This window comes from Colobus angolensis, unplaced genomic scaffold (assembly GCF_000951035.1).
Source record: "Colobus angolensis palliatus isolate OR3802 unplaced genomic scaffold, Cang.pa_1.0 Scaffold247, whole genome shotgun sequence".
NCBI classification, from domain to species: Eukaryota; Metazoa; Chordata; class Mammalia; order Primates; family Cercopithecidae; genus Colobus; species Colobus angolensis.
The window spans coordinates 888,644-907,047 of record NW_012115677.1 but is presented as its reverse complement, the minus strand read 5'-3'; the positions used below and the strand labels follow the sequence as shown (position 1 = coordinate 907,047).

The 18,404-nt window shown below is 42.9% G+C and overlaps 1 protein-coding gene across 5 annotated transcripts in view; it reads right to left on the bottom strand.

Annotated features, from left to right (window-relative positions):
- MYO3B (myosin IIIB) overlaps nt 1–18,404 on the bottom strand; it is a 501,265-nt gene that overhangs the window by 149,543 nt on the left and 333,318 nt on the right. For 3 of the 5 annotated variants that reach the window (XR_001002191.1, XR_001002189.1, XM_011945915.1), the window contains exons 26-29: nt 17,706–17,817; nt 16,600–16,762; nt 14,257–14,337; nt 1,126–1,227 (exon numbers count right to left, since the gene is read on the bottom strand). Coding sequence is in view for 2 of the 5 variants with exons in the window: in XM_011945915.1 (XP_011801305.1) it covers nt 1,126–1,227; nt 14,257–14,337; nt 16,600–16,762; nt 17,706–17,817 (458 nt within the window). In the remaining 3 variants the exon portion in view is untranslated. The remainder of the gene's footprint in view (nt 1–1,125; nt 1,228–14,256; nt 14,338–16,599; nt 16,763–17,705; nt 17,818–18,404) is intronic. The other 2 variants (XR_001002190.1, XM_011945916.1) reach the window with 1 other exon arrangement.

Sequence of the window (18,404 nt, the reverse complement as noted above, 5' to 3'; positions counted from 1 at the left end):
TGGGCTTTGTGATGAACCAGAGAATTCACACCCCACTTAAAGACATTCAGGTTCAAAGTTTTTTAAAAAGCACTGTGCCTGGCCAAACACAACACATCTTTGGAGGATCTCCTATTTGTGGCTTCTAGGGGGAAACAGTGGTCCGCACCCTCAGTAACAGCCAGCCACGCTTCTTTGAAAATGAAAACTCTCCCGTTGTCTCCATCCCCAAGTCTCCTCAAGTTCAAGAAACACTGATGTTCTCCTGGATCCTGCTACCTCTCTTTGTCTCCTACTCCCTAACCTCCTTGCCCCAAGGTAAAGTTCCAGTTCTGTATTTCCTTGAAACAGACTGAGAGATACTAAAGGAGTCTGAAGTACCCAGAGCCTCTCTGCCTACACACTGGGCAGTGGCACTGGGGTTGGCAGATAAACTGTAACTGTAAATTCTACCACAAAATCCTCACTTTCCATCAAATGCAGGTGCTGGTATTAAAGACCATACTTCAAAAATCACAGCCTCTCATGCAGAAGTCCAGGGACCTTCAAAATTCAAAAGGGTGAGACTGCAATATTTTTTAAACGTTTGAAAACCATGATTTAGTCCAATTCTCTCATGTTACCATGACTGGAGCTTAGGGATATTAACTGGTGGAGGACTGAGACCAGAAACCCATGTTTCCACTTCTTGTCCACAGTACCCCTTCCTTCCATGAATGTTCTCAATCAGTCTGAGATTTATATACCAGGTTCTGAATCATAGATCTTCCCGAGACACAAAACTTTCCTCAGTCTTAAGGTAAATCTGATACAAACATGTCAGAGTCTGCCTCAAGAGGACGAGTTAAGGAGAAGCCATTGGTAAGGAGAGCTGCAACTAGACCGGTGTCCCAGGCAATATGGAAGGAGGTGGAGAGGCAGCTGTGAGGAACTGAGCTTATCCCTGTCTATTCTATTTCCTTCTATGAAATCACCTTTCAGAGTCCTCTGCAAGGTTGGTCTTAAATTTAATCGGCTGTCACCTATAGAAAAAAGGAGTAGTGGACAGAAGGTTCTTATATAACAGGTGATCACTTCCAGCTTTGGAACCTTCTCTGGAACGCCCCTGAGTTTAGAACACCCATTCCAAACCTCGAAAGACTCCACCTTTATGGTCACCAGACTCGCTGCAGTCTTGAACCTTGGCACTTCCCCTGGTACCCGCTGCGACGGGGGAATGTGTCCTACTGCTTTGGTTTGAAGCGTCCCCTGTGGAATGAAACAAAAGGACTTTCTGAAGGTTATGCTCCCAAACCTAGATGAATTACCAAACTGGGTGATACAAGTTGGCCAGGAAAATCCACACTTTTCTTATGGTTCAAGGCACCAAGGTGACTAATCTCACCTATGGACTTGGTGCTTATTTTTAAGATTTAATACAGTGTAGTTGAGAAAGGGCACAATAGTAGGAAACAGGAGAATTAATAATTGTTCTGGCTAGATTTTCTACTAGCTGAATGACATTGGGTAATTTGGGGAAACTGTGTCACTGATCACATTAGTCAAATAGGGAAACTCAGTGACAAACAGAGGTCATGAGTGCACCAGGCTAGGACTCTTGGTTTGTTCACTGGATAGCTTTCCTGCTGTCTTTCAGTTGCCCCTACCAGGGAACTAAACCACGGGGTGAGCTCTCTCCCAGGAAGCTGCTCCTTTTTCTCCTCCACGTCTCTGCCTCTTGGAAATGCCTTTCCCTTCCTGTTATCTTGCAGTCCTGATCACGGATCTTTATTATGCTGTCAGGGAGAAGATAGACTACACACTATATTCACTTGAGGAACATCACATGGCAGCTTCTCATTGTCCAGTCAGCTTACTTCCTGCTGGATTCCCCAAAATAATGGATGGCTCCACCAGGAATTTTCGCAGCTGTCACATCTCTTCTTCCATTCTCCATGACCTGAAGGTCATGAGGGACTGAAGATGTTCCAACATCTTTTACCTCAGATATCTGGAGAAGGCAGGTTCTTTCCATTGGATCTCCTGACTTTAGACAGAAATTACACTGGCAGCAGGACTCCCCCTCCTCATGGAGGAGATTTTTTCTGGTCCTGCCCCGAGGCAGTCAACCCTAACTCTGTCCACATCACCTTTTTTCCTGGCCTCTTACCTAGACCTTGTTCTCATTTCCTGCACCTTCCTTCTGGCTTTGGTTATTTCTATTTCTGGCAGCAGTGCTTCCAAATGTACCACATTAGAATATTTGGTATCTCTGACCTTTCTCCTTTATTATTTGCTCAGATGCGATTTTTTAAAATCGTGTCTTTCTCCCTCCTTCTGGTTGACTCCTCCATCTTGGGCGTCACCTTTCCACACCTAGCTTGCTATCACCCTTGTCTCTCCATTCCTTTCAAGTGGCCAAGTAAACATTTCTAGCTGCCTCAAAGTAAATTTAAAGAGACACAGGCCCTTCCTCGCATTCTAATACAGAAAGTAAGAGTAAAAAGAGATTAAAGATATGAAAGCACCCACAACTTTTAAGGGGGGTGTATCAGTTTGACTAGTGATATCCCACAATTCATGTCTATTCAGAACCTCAGAATGTGACCTTACTTGGAAACAGAGTGTTTGCAGATGTAGTTAATCAAAAATGAGGTCATGTTGGATGAAGGTGGGTCCTGAAGCCAATGACTGGCGTCCTTACAGACAGGCCATGTGAAGATACAGAGAGACTCAGGGAGAAGGCATACCACAATGGAAACTGAGAGTGGACTGATGGGTCTACAAACCACGGAAGGCCAAGGATTGCCAGGAACAAAGAGGAGACTGGAGAGAGACTTGGAACAGACTCTCCCTCAGAACCTCCAGTAGAAACCAACATTGCTGATACCTTGATGGACTTCTAGCCTCCAGAACTGTGACAGAATAAGTTTCTGTTGTTTTCAGCTGCATAGTTTGTGGTAATTTGTTATGGCAGCCCTAGGAATCTAATTTTGGGGTTGGGGAGTAGCATGACAGATGTTAAGGATGGAAATTAGAAGAAACAGAAGGAAAAGATCAAGCTGAAAGGTACGTACTTTCAGCTTGATTTGGCTAGGGGGTGCGGGGGGAAAATTGGGTGGGAAGAGGTAAGAAAAGCTCCATTATTTTTATTTAACAAACATTATCACACATATGGATTATTATGTTCTATGCATTGTTCTCAGTCCTTTACAGACATTAACTCATTTAATCCTCATAGTAACCCTAAAAGAGAGTGACTACTTTATTCCCATTTTACAGCTGAGGAAATTGAGACAAGGGGAGGTTAAATGACTTGCCCAAAGTCCCACAGCTGTAGAGTGGCAGAGCCAGGATTTGAACCCAAGCACAAAATTTTTTCCTAATGTCTGAACTCCTAAATATTACATGATGCAGGTCATTTATTTAAACATTTAAAAATAATAATCCCTATTCTCCTTTTTTTCCCCTTTATAAATGAAAGTAAAAAAATCAGACCTTTGTACATTCTTTCATGTGCTTGGGCCTCTAATGGTCCCACAGATTAGCTGCTGCAGAAAGAGGCTCTGGCCTGGCCTGCCATTTAGTGATCCACCCAAAGGACAGATCAGGCATTTTTTCACAGAGACACTGTGCTGGTAGGTTTCCTGGTTGGTGATCTAGGCTGGGTAAACGTTCCTGCCCTCATAATGGGCCTGGCAAAGGGCACCCACTGTATCTGGCAGAGAAGGCACATATGGATGAGGCACAAAAGCCCAGGCTTCCCCTCCTAACTGCTGCTGGCAGATTTTACAAGGAGCCAGTGTGGTTTCTGGCTTGGACTGACAGCTGGTCATCAGCCATCTTATCAGAATATAAAGGATAAAGAGGCCAACTTGTGGGAGGTCTGACAGGCAAATGCCACCAAAAGCAGCACCAAGAAAGTTGGATTCTTAAAGAACAGAAATCCTGGCCTCCATCTCTACCGCACAAAACAAGTCTAGCAATTTCAGGCCTCTGAAAGCATTTTCCACTTTGATTATCCAGTACTTAATTCCAGTCATTATCCCAGTTAAACTTTGACTGAGTTCAAAGAAAATCTTGCCTGGTAACTGTTTTCCCCAATCTGGAAGCCAAGGTGGGAAGTTTTCCATTATCCTTGAAATCAGTTTCTTGCTTGTCCTGGAACAGCATTGTCTGGGGAATTCCCCTTTTTTCTGATCATCTAGGGACCATCGATCCATTCTCTTCTGACTCCCACCAACTTCAGGATTTCTTTCTTAAAATTTATGTCCTGCCTGCTTCTGGTAGCTTATAGACTGTTTGCTTCTTGCGGCTGTGTTAAGTGGCTCAGTTTTGTATTCCTCTCACGCCTGGGTCAGGGGATTCAGTTTGATTCTATGTAAGACTGCTCCGTCTTGATGGGAAAAAAATTTTTGTGGGTACCCCAAAAGAACCTAGCAGAATGTTCTGCAGAGACAGGATGCTGAGAAAACGTTTGGAAGGAAGGACAGCAAATAAGGATTAGGAAGTCTGGATTATAGGAGATTTCCTAGCTTCCACCGGTAAAATGAAGCAAGATTCCTAGCCTACTTCTCAGGGTTACTATAATGATAATTACGGGAAGTAAGGTGTGTGCAAGTGCTTTGAATAGACTATAAATTGCTATGCAAAAGTATAAAATAACCATATCTGTCAGCTAATCAAAAAGAAAACAACTCCCACTTCTAGGATCATTCCTGCCCCTACAGTTCTAGTTTCCTGTGAAGCAAAGTTATTTACTTTCCTATACATTTTACTTAAAAGGAAAATGCTCTAAATGTTTATAAGACCTTTATTCATAATCACCAAGAACTGGAAACAATCCAAATGTCCTTCCGCTGGTAAATGAATAAAATTGTGGTACATCCATACACTGAAATTCTGCTCAGCAATGAAAATAAATGAACTACTAAAAAATGCAACGTGCAGATGAATCTCAGAAGCATGCTAAGTGAAAAAAGCCAGACTCAAAAGTTTCACACTGTATGACTCCATTTACAGAGTCAAGACTATAAGGACAAGACTCAGGAAGAGGCAAGACTATAGGACAGAAAACCCATTAGTGGTTATCAGGGGTTGAGGGTGAGTGGGGGTGGGCGTCAGGAAGGGCATAAGGAAACTTTTTGGAAATGTTCTTTTTCTTGATTGTGGAGGGGATCCAGTTTTCTCCAACTGAATTTTACTGTATGTAAATTGTACTTAATAAATTTGACTTTTAAGAAGTTACTAGAATTTTTAAAAATAAGGCCTCCTTTTCTTCAAACTGGATCTATTCCTAGAAAGCAGGATCCAATCTGCTTCTAATCCATCAGGAGGAAAGAGTCTGATGGGGAGAGCCTTGCTGTTGATGAAGGACTTTTCACAACCATTTGCATCATTGACCATAGCTGGTTTTGACACTAAGCACTTGGCTCAAAGTCTATGAAATTAGCAGGCTCTAGTTACTTGTACATCTCAACCGTCACAACTTTATTGACGAGAATGGCTACCAGCTGTCACCCTTGCCTCTGTGTCTGTATTTGGTAATTCAGACTTCATGGCCACAGCAAATCAAACCGTGATCCTGCTATGGCTCATCGTGTTGAGGTTTGAACTCCTGGCCAAACGGCTGTCGCTCAGCTGTTACGTTGCCAATCACCCGTCACTGTGGGTTAAACATGATAGGTTCACCAAGATCTTCCAACTCTTCAGACATCTGAAAGGCAACTTGCTTTCCACACCAGAAGGCAACAAATCTGGGTGATATTTAGCTCCTAGATTTTAGAATTTCTGGCTTTACAGAAGCAGGGTGACAAGGGAACTTGCTATCTTTCAGAACAAGTTGCGAAAGGGCCTCAAACTAGTGAGGGGAAAAATTATGTAAGGAGCACAACACCTAAGTCTTAACAATATTGAGGTTCCTGAAAATTTTATATACACAAATGAATTAAGCTTTCAGTACGAATGGAGCACAGCTCTTTGCAAAAACAAAACCAAACTACTTGAAATCTCTTACATGTTATTTATTGTTGTATTCTATTTTTTCCCTGTCAAATAAACAAGACATAAGTTAAGACTTGGAAAATTCTTTATTTATTTATTTATTTTTCCAAGATGGAGTCTCGTTCTGTCGCCCAGGCTGGAGAGCAGTGGCATGATCTCGGCTCACTGCAAGCTCCGCCTCCCGGGTTCACGCCATTCTCCTGCCTCAGCCTCCTGAGTAGGTGGGACTACAGGCGCCCGCCACCTCGCCTGTCTAATTTTTGTATTTTTAGTAGAGATGGGGTTTCACCATGTTAGCCAGGATGGTCTTGATCTCCTGACTTCATGATCCACCCGCCTTGGCCTCCAAAAGTTCTGGGATTACAAGCATGAGCCACCGCGCTTGGTCGGAAAATTCTTTTTATGAAGATTTTACTGTAATCGAATTTGAGATTTGACAGGTACTATTTTTCTCCAAAACTGAAAGAAATTGTTTCATCTTTTTGAAGTTACAGCATTTTGTTTTTGTTTTTTTGAGATGGGGGTCTCACCATGTCACCCAGATTGGAGTGCACTGGTGCAATCTTGGCTCACTGCAACCTCCACCTCCCGGGTTCATGCAATCCTCCCTGCTCAGCCTCCCAAGTACCTGGGATTACAGGCATGAGTCACCATGCCCAGCTAATTTTTGAGTTTTTAGTAGAGACAGGATTTTGCATGTTGGCCAGGCTGGTCTCAAACTCCTGACCTCAAGTGATCCACCGGCCTCAGCCTCCCAAAGCGCTGAGATTACCTGCTTGAGCCACTGTGCCCAGCCTGAAGTTATAGCATTATTATGTCCTCCATAGAAGAGTATTTCATAGACTTTTTTTTTCCCCCCTATATAGTTCACATTTAGGAAGGGAGTACAGAGAGGGAAGTAACATTTCATTTAGTGAATATGTACCATGTGCCAGGTACTGTGCAGGATGCTTTGCATATATACCTGCTATGATCTTCATAGCAGTCCTGAGGATTAGGCCTTAATGAGTCCCATTTTACAGCTGAGGAAACTAAGGCTCAGAAGTTAAGTAATTTTCCCCAAACCACATGGCAAATGGCAGCATAGCCATCATTTAAAGTTCATTATTTGACTCTAAATTCCATATGCCTAGGACAGTATTTTAACTCTTTCCAAAGCTTTGACTGGTACCTTATATCCAATGTGCCATATTCAAGATGGAAACCAAGAGCAGGGCATGGTCTACTGGAAAGAGCACTGAGTGAAGTCTCTGAAGAGGGCTCTGAAGCCAGTGCTTAAATTTGAAGAACACGCTGGGCGTGGTGGCTCCCGCCTGTAATCCCAGCACTTTGGGAGGCCGAGACGGGCAGATCATGAGGTCAGGAGATCGAGACCATCCTGGCTAACACAGTGAAACCCTGTCTCTCATAAAAATACAAAAAAATTAGCCGGGTCTGGTGGCGGGCGCCTGTAGTCCCAGTTACTCGGGAGGCTGAGGCAGGAGAATGGCATGAACCTGGGAAGCGGAGTTTGCAGTGAGCCGAGATTGTGCCACTGCACTCCAGCCTGGGCGACAGAGCGAGACTCCTTCTCAAAAAAAAAAACAAACAAATAAACAAAAAACACTTGCAGAACACATAAGAAGAGATACAACTTATTTAACTCTCTGTACTCCTGGTTCATCTGTTAAGAGGTAAAACAAAGCCTGCCTTTCTATTTCCAAGAGTCTTTTGAAGAAAAATAGTATGATCATTCTTGCCATAGCCCAGTTAGTTTTCCCCTAAATGTTTCTTTACTATTGTGTAGTTACAGTCTAGACAACGAATAAAAGTTATAAAATGTGATAAGATATTCTACAATTCTACATGAAATTTTTTTAAAGACATAGAGTAAAGGCAGCTCAAGTGTGTGATTGATCATAAAAATGTTGTTTCATTCTGTGTTGAGGTGGCAAAGATACCTTTTCAGGCACCACTTCTTTGCAGCCAGAGTCTGGAGCGCTCAACAAGGTTCATAATGGAGAAAACTGATCCAAATTGGAGGCTCTAACCACTGGTGTGCTCTGAAGTTATAATATCGAGTCCTAGGGTACCTCATCTTAAGCAGACGTGTGCCGTGCCAATATGATATTGGGCACAAGTGGACCTCAAGCCCACAATGACTTTGCAGCTTCCTCTCTGTGTATTAGGTAAACAGTATTCTGCCCTCTGGCTTATTTAATCCTAGCATGGGCAATAATTTTATCCCATAGCAAAGGAGATTCCTGTGCATTCCAAACTACGCCATGACAAAAATTCTATTGTTTGTGCCAAAGAGAGATTTGGCAGAGCTCATTTCTTGTCAGAAACCTCGAAGCCACAGGCCATCCTCTCTCTGCACTACACCACTTGCTGTAAGCCTTGTCACACACAAGGCATGTTTTCCTAAAGTAAATCACAATGCTTGCCCCCTAGACATTTCCCCCTACAAGACATGTTAAGCCTGCAGCTGTCAGAAATCAGCCCCAGGCCAGGCACAGTAGTTCATGCCTGTAATCCCAGCACTCTGGGAGGCCGAGGCGTGTGGATCACTTGAGGTCAGGAGTTCGAGACCAGCCTGACCAACATGGCGAGACCCAATTTCTACTAATGAAAGAGCTGGGTGTGGTGGTGTGTGCCTGTAATCCCAGCTACTTGGGAGGCTGAGGCAGGAGAATCCCTTGAACTTGGGAGGGGGAGGCTCCAGTGAGCTGAGAATGTGCCATTGCACTCCAGCCTGGGTGATAGAGTGAGGGGAAAGAAAGAAAAGAAAGAAAAGAAAGAAAAGGAAAGAAAGGAAAGAAAGGAAAGGAAGGAAAGAAAGAAAGAGAGAAATCAGCCCCAGTTTCTCAAGTATGGGAGAGCTAGGGAAACCAAGATAGCATGAGAGTGAAGTGAGCAGTGAGCAGGACCTCTGGTCTAGGGCTAAAGGGCATCCTGTCCTGTGTTAAACAACGGTTTAGAAGATGGGGGTGTAGGGGGCTGAGGAGGGCTAGTTTGCAGTTCACAGTGCATCTCAAGCTCAGGTTCACCAGGTAAATTATTTCCCCCAGATGTTTCATTGCTATTCTGTGGATATGTGGATATGGAAAACACCAGGAAAAGAGAGGCAGCTGCCTCCTGCCCTGTGGCCAGGAAGAGTCTGGATCTTGTCTTCTTTCAGACCTGTGCTTCCTATGATACAGACTGTCACTTTGAAGAACTAAGCTTTTGTGTGAAGTGACCAGGGATCTAAGAAATAGAAATGAAATGAGTGAAGAAAAAGTGAAATAGAGGTAGAACTACAAATAGAGACACACAAAAGAGTGACAGAGGGCATGCTTGTTTTCCTTCTGTTTGTTCAAAATGGACCTTTTCTCTCAATGGTGCATTGACTTACATTCCCCCTCCTGTTTGGCTTGAGATCAATAATCTACTTATGTACGGCTTTAGCAGGACGAAAAATATCTACTACAGTCATTTTTACCTTCAAGAAGCATGGGTCATTTCAATGTATACCCTTGGCTGTGTTTTGTAATAATTTGCACTCTTTGTATTGTTTTAGATTTTATAGAACTCCTTTCCAATGAGTGTTGGCAAAATATAGAGTACTTGATTTATTCAAACAGCATGACTTTGAGGAAAAGCATATTTTAGAGCACTCTATATTGGAGTCGGAGAATTTGAAGCCCCAAATTAAATCTCATTGTTTACCATGGGAGCCCCAGCATAAAGTAGGTGCTTAACAAAAAGTAGTTAAGTAAGTGAATGAAAGAAATATCCCAGTTTAAATATAGTTGTCCTGCACACATAGGGCTGTATCTGGAAATTTAGTTCTAGGAAATTACAACCACCTACTCATTGCCAACCGACTGCCAATGCTAAAGGAAAGAGCCTTTTAAACAGTCTTTTGAAAAGACTAGGAGAAAACTTTGCACTGAAAGAGTTTAAAAGTTCAGGCAGTTTTAAACACCAAAAACTTGGTTCTGTTACAATGTAGGGTCAGGCTGTCTGGATATGATGTTTGCTTTCTCTTCTGGTAGCAGCATTTAAAGCAATTCTGCTCTGCACGCATCCCATGATGTGCCCAGTGGTTCCCAGCTGCAGTGGCTTAAAATGCCTGTTCACAGGCTCAAGGAAGGCGCCCTGCCAGCCTCGTTAGAGTCCCTGCTGATGCTGGGAAAAGCACTCTCCCCAAAGAGCATCAGAGGAGAAATGGCCGCCACTGTTAGAGCTATTGTTATCTTCTGATAACATCTGTGTGGTTGGCAGGGCCAAGGAGGGGAGTATGTAGGAAGCTGATCCAAGAACAGAGAGAAAGAGAAAACAACAATTTCCACTGCACTGAAGCAATTAGATGAAAACTTCCTGAAAACTAGTGGCTCTTCCGACTCCTGTGTGTGTGTGTGTGTGTGTGTGTGTGTGTGTGTGTGTAGCAGTGAAGTGCTGGAAGACCACTCCTCCTGGGAGAGGCTTCCAGCCCCTAGGGCTACACTGTTACCTATTCAAAAGGGCATTTCCCCTTTGAGAGAGGGAGGCCCACAACTTTTCTCTCATCTAAAACACAGATCCTGAATTAGAGGGGCAGTTTGAAAGCCAACGCTCTAGAAAAATTAATGAATGAGACATTATATGTAGAACTTTTAAAAATTTCCCCCGTTTGTTTGTTTTGATAGTTTTCACTGAGGAATGTAAGCATTTTTTGGTTGAATAAATGTAGTTAGGTCCAATTTCTGAAACATAAGGTAATTTAAAAATATAATAGATTAGTAATGGAATCAATGTCACTGTTAGTTTTTACTTACAATACACCATCTATTTGAACACTAATATGTACATTTTTTTCAGATTTTAACAAAGTATGTATTTTTATTCTTTGGCATTTAAAGGAATGTGTTTTCCTGTGGCAAGAACCCAGTGTCAGAGTTATTAGCCAATACTAAAAACAATGAAACACGCCACTTCTTGCCAAGGTGACATTCAAAGTTGCTTCCTGCCTCCCCCAGCCCCCCAAAAAAGAAAAGAAACTGACAATACCTTTGCTCAGGCTCCTATACTCTCTCTTCCTCTCCCCTCTCCCCCCTGCATCTCATAAAGGCTCTTTATTGACTGTGCAGTGTTACACACATAGGAAATGTATCCTTGTGTACCCAGGGTATTTTTTTCCGTTTGTTTTCTCTTCCAGCATTTGATTACTGGCTGGTGAACTGTTTGGGCCCACAGAGATCTCTAGACCACCAGCTCATGTATTTGAAAGGCATCTGTTTATTTTGAAAATGCAAATGTGGCCTACCTCAAAGACTGACAGGCAAGAAATGACCCACTGAGTGAGGGGAGAGGTTTCCAGTTTGGAGCCCTGTCCCTCCCTCGATCACACCAAGACCACTGGCTGTCAGAACCACTTAAACCTGCTCCTGGAATCTGAGTGAAGGGCCCACGATTAAAAATGAGCAGGCCTATCTCTCAATAATTAGCCAGGCAGATCATTTCTCACTCAGTTTAAAGTAATGATGAGGACATTTACCAAGGACTCTGAGCCTTTGAAATGGTGGCTCCTAGACTGAGGGCTGCCTGGAGGAGGGCCTGATAACAAGGACACAGGGTTCCTAATGGTGGCCGCCCAGTCCTTAGGAGGAGAAAGCCTGGGAAGGTTAATTCCCTGACTTTGATCTCTGTCAAGGCATACCAGCAAGAATTAATTTACATTTCAGATGAAAAAGGTTGACAGCATGAAAAGGCATCTTGTTTCTGGTATGTGAATGTGCCGTAATAGATCGGGAATTCTGAAAGGAAGTTCTGAGGAAGCTAAAGGGATAAGCCGCACGGCTGCTTTTATTGGGAAGGAGATGAAAGGAAAACAAATTTCAATATGCGCTGCTCTGTAGCAACATGTAGGCCAAATGCTTCCTAAATTTCAAGGGCTGCTCTTTTAAAAATATATAACATATCTTAGCCATCTTAGCAACACCACTTAAGAAAATACTATGGGCCAGAACTAGAAATACAAATGCATTCCACAGAATCTAAATTTCCAATGAAATGATTTGAAAAAATAATAAATTAGAGAATAACCTTAGAAAACAACCGGAAATGGTTGTGCTATGATAACATCCCTAAGCCACTTCCTGCAGGCTCCTAAAGTGGGAAGCTGCTGTATCTGGGTCTCGTTCTACTCAGAAATGTCCTAATGGGACGAAGAGAGGCTTGTAATGAGATTATGTCTAGGGAAGATCATGACCCCAAACAGAAAAGTCAGAATGAGTTGCTTTGCTTCTTAGATAAATGCAATTATGCCTTCAAATGTAAAGATAGGGAAAATATTCCCAAGTAAAAGTAAACTGCCCATAAAATTGCAAACATTGCTACCCTATTCATGCACCTTTACCATTAACACAAAACCAGCATACCAATTCCTGTCCATGGTGTTGGCCGAAGGGCAGATGCTGTCTGCCTTTGCTCTGGCTGCCACACCACTTCTTAGAGGGTAGAGGTGGTGTTGGTGCCACCTTCATGCCCATCTAAGCCCCTGCAGACTCAGTTAATGGAAGTTCTCAACATCACTCGATAGGCAAGAACGCTTTGGCTGCAAGGCTAAGAAAGGGAAGGCGCTCGCAAGGCTAAAAAAAAGGAGGCGCCCTTAAAGAAATGTGTTCTCTAAAGTTCCACGGGGTGCTTGCAAGGCTAAAAAAAAAAAAAAGAGAGAGAGACACCCTTAAAGAAGTCTGTTTTTTATAGTTCCGCTGGGCAACATTATCCTTCCATGGTAGCTACCCCATAGGTGTTCCACTGAAAAGATGCAATTGTCACTATCCTGATAGTATGATGATGGCGCAGACCCATTTCTGTTTTACAGCAGCGTTCACTTGGCATGAACAGAGTGCAAAACAGGGAGCACTCTAAAGATGATTTTCACTTAGGGAAAATTGGATTTATGATTCCTAATACTGAACTCAGCGGATCAACAATCAATACACTCAAGGAAGTTTAAATTTTAAAACGCATGTTGGGCTTTGTACCAAACTGTGAGATCAGAAATCAGTTCGGTACCTTCGTTTAATGAGAGACTGTGTGTGTGTGTGTGTGTGTGTGTGTGTGTGTGTGTGTTGGGAAGCAGGCAAGTAGGGAACAAATGATGTGCTTTGAGTTCTCTCTTAAGCTGTAACAAGAATTGCATCCCTCTTCCTGAGGCTTTGAAGTTGTAGAGCTTAGAATTCCTAGGGGATGGTGTTAAAAGTTAACATTTGCATTTTAATAGCACCCTTTCCACCCAACTATTTTAGTTTTGAATGAAGACATCAGGCTTCTACAGTGGTCTGAGAGTTCTGAGAAGTTTACTTGGAGCCAGGTTCTGGGCAGGGACCTCTTTGAAAAAGTTGCAGCTGTTTTATTTAAGAGTTTACTTCAAGCTCAGCTGTATGTGAAATCCTATCTCTCTCTCTGCTGCTGAGTCTACCAGCCTGGCTCTTTCTCTCATTCTGTCTCCAATTTCTTGTGGCTCCTGGAGCTCAGGGGACTGTTTCTTCCAGAGCCTCGATTAGGAATATGCAGTTTCAAATGAAGGAGGGAGCCCAGGCTGGCAACCACAGTGGACACCGCCATTTGCCGAAGAGCCGAGTGACTGAAGAGCCAGAGTGGGGACGGATGAGTCAGAAACCAGAGCTCACACCTCTCAGGCTGCCAAGGGCACACTGAGCCACAGAAGCCACCATGTGCTCATGCCATGGGGCCCAGAGGACCATGATAGCTGCATATAGACCTGGATTTGGGAAACTCAGTTTGCTGGGAAACCCTGAGTGATTCCTCCTCGGTGATGCTGAGAGAGAGGTCTTGCATATAATTAGAGAATTCCAAAATGGGAAGGCACCTTCTGGACCTTTTTAACGAGCGCTCTCATTTAACAGATGAGGGACATGTGACTCCAAGAGGGAAAGGGTTTTGTTCAGGTGGCAGCATGCGATGCTGACTATCCAAACGGCTGTGTTCAAATGCTGGCTCGGCAACTGATGAGCTGTGTGAGGGTGGACAAGTCCCTTCACTTCTCAGTACCTCAATTTCCTCCTCTATAATATCAGGTATACAAGAGAACCCAGTCAGAGCATCCTTAGCCAAGTATGGCAAACAGCAAATGCTCATGCTCACTGTTAGCATCAAAGTTATCACACAAGGAGGATTGGAACAAACACTAGGACTCCTGTCTCCCAGAACTCCTGACTCATTCCAGTGCTCCTGAATTATTAACCATTCAGCTTTTCTACACTCATAGGAAGTTAGTCACAGAATATTTTCAAGTGGACACTGTGAAAATGATGTTTTAATTACCTGCTTGATTATGAGCAGCAGACTCACTCCTTCTGTTGCTTATTTTCTTAAATTTCCTCCGAGCATCATATCCTCTCCAGGCTAAAAATATAAAACCATGTGCTAGGAATGACATTAATTTAAGAACGTGCCAGAGAATTGATATAAGCTGTTTTCCCCTCCAATCTATTGCCCGTCTCATCCTCCCTCCTGCTTTCTCACTGAACAAAATAAGCAGAGGTACGTGAGCTATGGCGAGAAGAGAGGCCTCTCTGTTCTCACAGCTTGGCTTTGAAGATGCTTCTGAGGGGCTGCTTTTGTTCAGGCAGTGATTTCCAGAACACTCTGGGTTCCATTGATGAATCACGTGGGACCCCTACCCCAGGTGAGATGGTTTCCTGTCATTCTAATCCCTGGAGAAAGCCCTGTCTTCAAGACTTGGGGATATGATACAGGGGGAGGGATTTGGGAGGGATGGTAGAAAGGAAGTGGAATAGCCTGACCCTTTCAAAATCTGTTATTTGGGAGAAAAATATAAACATGAAAGTTGAAGAAGAGAAAGAGGGGAGTGGAGGGAAATAATAAGTAGCACAACATTGTCATTTGCTGTGAGTGAATTCTGTGCGGAGAGGTATGCTGAGGGAGAGAAAGATGTGCAGTGGGAAGGGAAAAGGCAGGGAAGAAAGGTGAAGAAAAAGAGAGAAAAGAGGAAGGGACTCTCTGGGGCAAAGGTAGTAAGTCCTTTAGATACAAAACTGGGGCATTAAGCCACCTAGAGGAGCATAACATCTCTCTTTGTTCCTTCCATCTCTGAGCATCACAACTCTCCAAGTTGCTGGGTGAGCTCGTGAAGTCCAGAATCGACTGAGGCACATCAGGATTCTGGGTTATGAGATCATAAGGGAAATCATCCAGTTGTTCAAGATCTGGTGTTTTCATAATCATTTGTCGATTGCACAGGAACTTAAATGTTGTATGTAACACTAATGACACATATATGTAAACAAAGAGTTACTGACTAGGCAGGGCACACGAAAGAGATTAGCAACCTGTCCCCTTGGTTTATAAGTTCCATCTGGACTAGAAAAGCCTTCTGGAAATGGCATTAGTAACTCTGGTACTGAACACCTCACCACAGACCTGAAGTGTATATTATCTCAGTCTTTCTGGGAGATGCGGCACATGTCTGTGTGACTGGGGCTTTACATCATTGGTCCATTTAAACTGCCACTATCTATCCTGCCACTTATGTTGTAAAGACATGTTTGCTTACCTGCAAGTCAGGGACCATGGCAGTTGTTGGGGCTCAGATAATAATTCCCCAAAATATGCTGTTTGAATTTCAAACTTAGAGCACCTGGGTAGCAGCAAATGCAGGGAAGGGCTTTCTCTGAACTCTCCCTATCCATTAAAGGCTAGCTCCTCCAGAAGATTTTCAACTGTGTGAATCCCTTCCCCAGATCACTCATCAACCAGGGGAAATTGATGCATACCCCAGGAAGGAAAACTGGAGTAAATATCACCCAGAGATCAGACGAAGTTTGTTCCAGGCTATTGCCTGTTCTTTAGGCCCATTCATTTCCCCCAAAAATATTTTAATCTTCCCTTAAAATTATCTACATCTTCCACTTCCCTCTCCCCTATACAGAGGGTATTTAAGCTTCAACCATCTGGCCTTTGAGTTTCATACTTTTTATGACTTGCATGTTAATAAATTTGTATGTCTTTTCTCCTGTTAATCTGTCTTCATCAGTTTGTTTTATAGACGCAAATTATCAAACCTTCAGGACACAAAGTTTCTTTCACCCCTACACAGTCTTGCTCATCGCTGTGATTTCAGCACCTAGCACAGAACCTGTGCAGTAGGCACTTGATACACTTTTTTTTTTTTTTTTTTGAGATGGAGTCTTGCTCTGTCGCCCAGGCTGGAGCACAGTAGCACAATCTCGACTCACTGCAAGCTCCGCCTCCCGGGTTCACGCAATTCTCCTGCCTCAGCCTCCTGAGTAGCTGGGACTACAGGCACCTGCCACCATGCCCGGCTAATTTTTTGTATTTTTAGTAGAGACGGGGTTTCACCATGTTAGCCAGGATGGTCTCTATCTCCTGACCTCGTGGTCTGCCCGCCTTGGCCTCCCAAAAGTGCAGCGATTATAGGTGTGAGCCACTGTGCCCAGCCTGCACTTGATACACATTTGTGGAAGGAAAGAAGGAAAGAAGGAAGGAAGGAAGGAAGGAAGGGAGGCAGGGAAGGAGGGAGGGAGGGAAACCACTTAGAAAAGAAACAGTTGAGTATTCCCCAGTACTTAATGACATGCCAATACCCAGAGCCAGAGCAGTATTTATGAGAACTGGACCATTTACCTGACTGGATGGCAATGGCTCCGTTCTCTCTCTTCTCTCTGACTCTTTTGTATCTCCTGGCTCCAAGCCACCCCTTGGTATATGCCTGTAGCACAACCACTCTGCCTATGACTTCTCGAAGTAGCAAATTTAATTGCTCAACATGGTAATATTTGAGAAAAACCTGAAACGAGACATTATTTTTAACATTATATATGGGTTCCTCAACAGAAATTCACTCTACTACAGCATATTCTAAATGAAAATATTAAAACAAGGATATAAATAAAGTTTATAGCGACGTGACTTATGCTCACATTACCGACTTCATGGGGGTAAATACAATTCTCCTTCTAAGATTGAGCCAATCCTTGATAATTGATGTAAGCAGATGATGAGGTCAACAGGGTTTTAGCGATTCCAAACGCTCTCCAGGCCTGTCTCATGTCAGTCAGGAGTTCCATTTTCTCATTATGAGCTCTGTCTACTCTCTTTCCCCATAGCCTCTGATAAAGGTGCTGACCAAGAGGAATGACCCAGCCAACAGTGGAAGTTCAGAGGGTGAGGTACCTGGATGATCCACAGTGATCTAATTTCTGCTGAGTAGGAGCAGTGTTGCCATCGACAATAAGGCTGAGGCTGTTTTTTTAAGGCAATCAGGATGGACCATAAAAACCTGGGATCCTATGGGGACGTGATGTTCTCCCAAATGAAAAGCTACAGATGCTGAGACTAATAATCAGGCTATGTAGCAAATAACATGAGTCCAGTGAAAAAATGGACAAAACTCTACTAGAAACTCACCACTGCCATTGATATGATGTGTGTATTTACATGTGGTATTGGAATAAGCAGCACTGAGAAAAGAAACATTTTTAAATGAGCTCAAAGATTTCATTCTAGAAATGCTAAATGGCTCTCAAATTACATACAGAACAGGAGGTAAACCCTCCTCCTCTACTCCCTAAGGTCCCCAACCTCTTGACATAAGACCAGCAAAGATCATTGTTAGGCTGGGGTCTTGTTTGCTAAGCTACACAACTTACAGAGCCATTCATGCCAGTGACATCACTGACAAGAGACAAAGAAATCATATAGGACAATTTGAACAATAAAGAACAAACTACCTTTGTTTTTCCCAGCACCCAGTGATCTAATCTGGACTTTTCCAAGATAGCCACACAGCTCTCTTTGCTGGCAAGAGGTGTTTGATGTGCTCTGAATGCCAAGTAATAATACCTGCAAAATAAAAGAGTTTAGTGAAGCATTTTCAGTCATCATTTGAGTCAGCATAGTAGAATTACTTGGGGCCATTGACACACCTTGTTTTTTAATAGCAAATATTTGTCGAGCACCAATAATAGCATAGTAGGTAGTAAAAGACACAAAATTTATATTTATTAACTTGGCTCTTACCTACTTTCATATGTTCTGCAATGTGTATTTATTTCCCTTTTGATGCTGCTTTGTAATTCATATTCAGTGCATACTTGGTGTCTAAGGCATGCAAAATCAAAATATCTAATCCTTTTAGAAAGCTGAAATGTAGACAACTCCCCTAGTGAAAGTAGTACCACTATTATAAAAAAGAAATTCCATTGTATATATTTTGATTCTGCTTTGCAAAGTCCCATCTAAAGCAATTTGTAGATAGCAAAAGTGATCACAGCCTAACACGACTGATTCTGCGGAGGGATTCATCTGACTCAACGTATAGAGGAGGTGTGTTTTCTTGATACAATCATGAAAACCACATTTGTTTTCTTAAATTACTTCATTTTACTGAACTTCCAAACTTTCAGATGAAAGAATTTCGAAGAAAAACA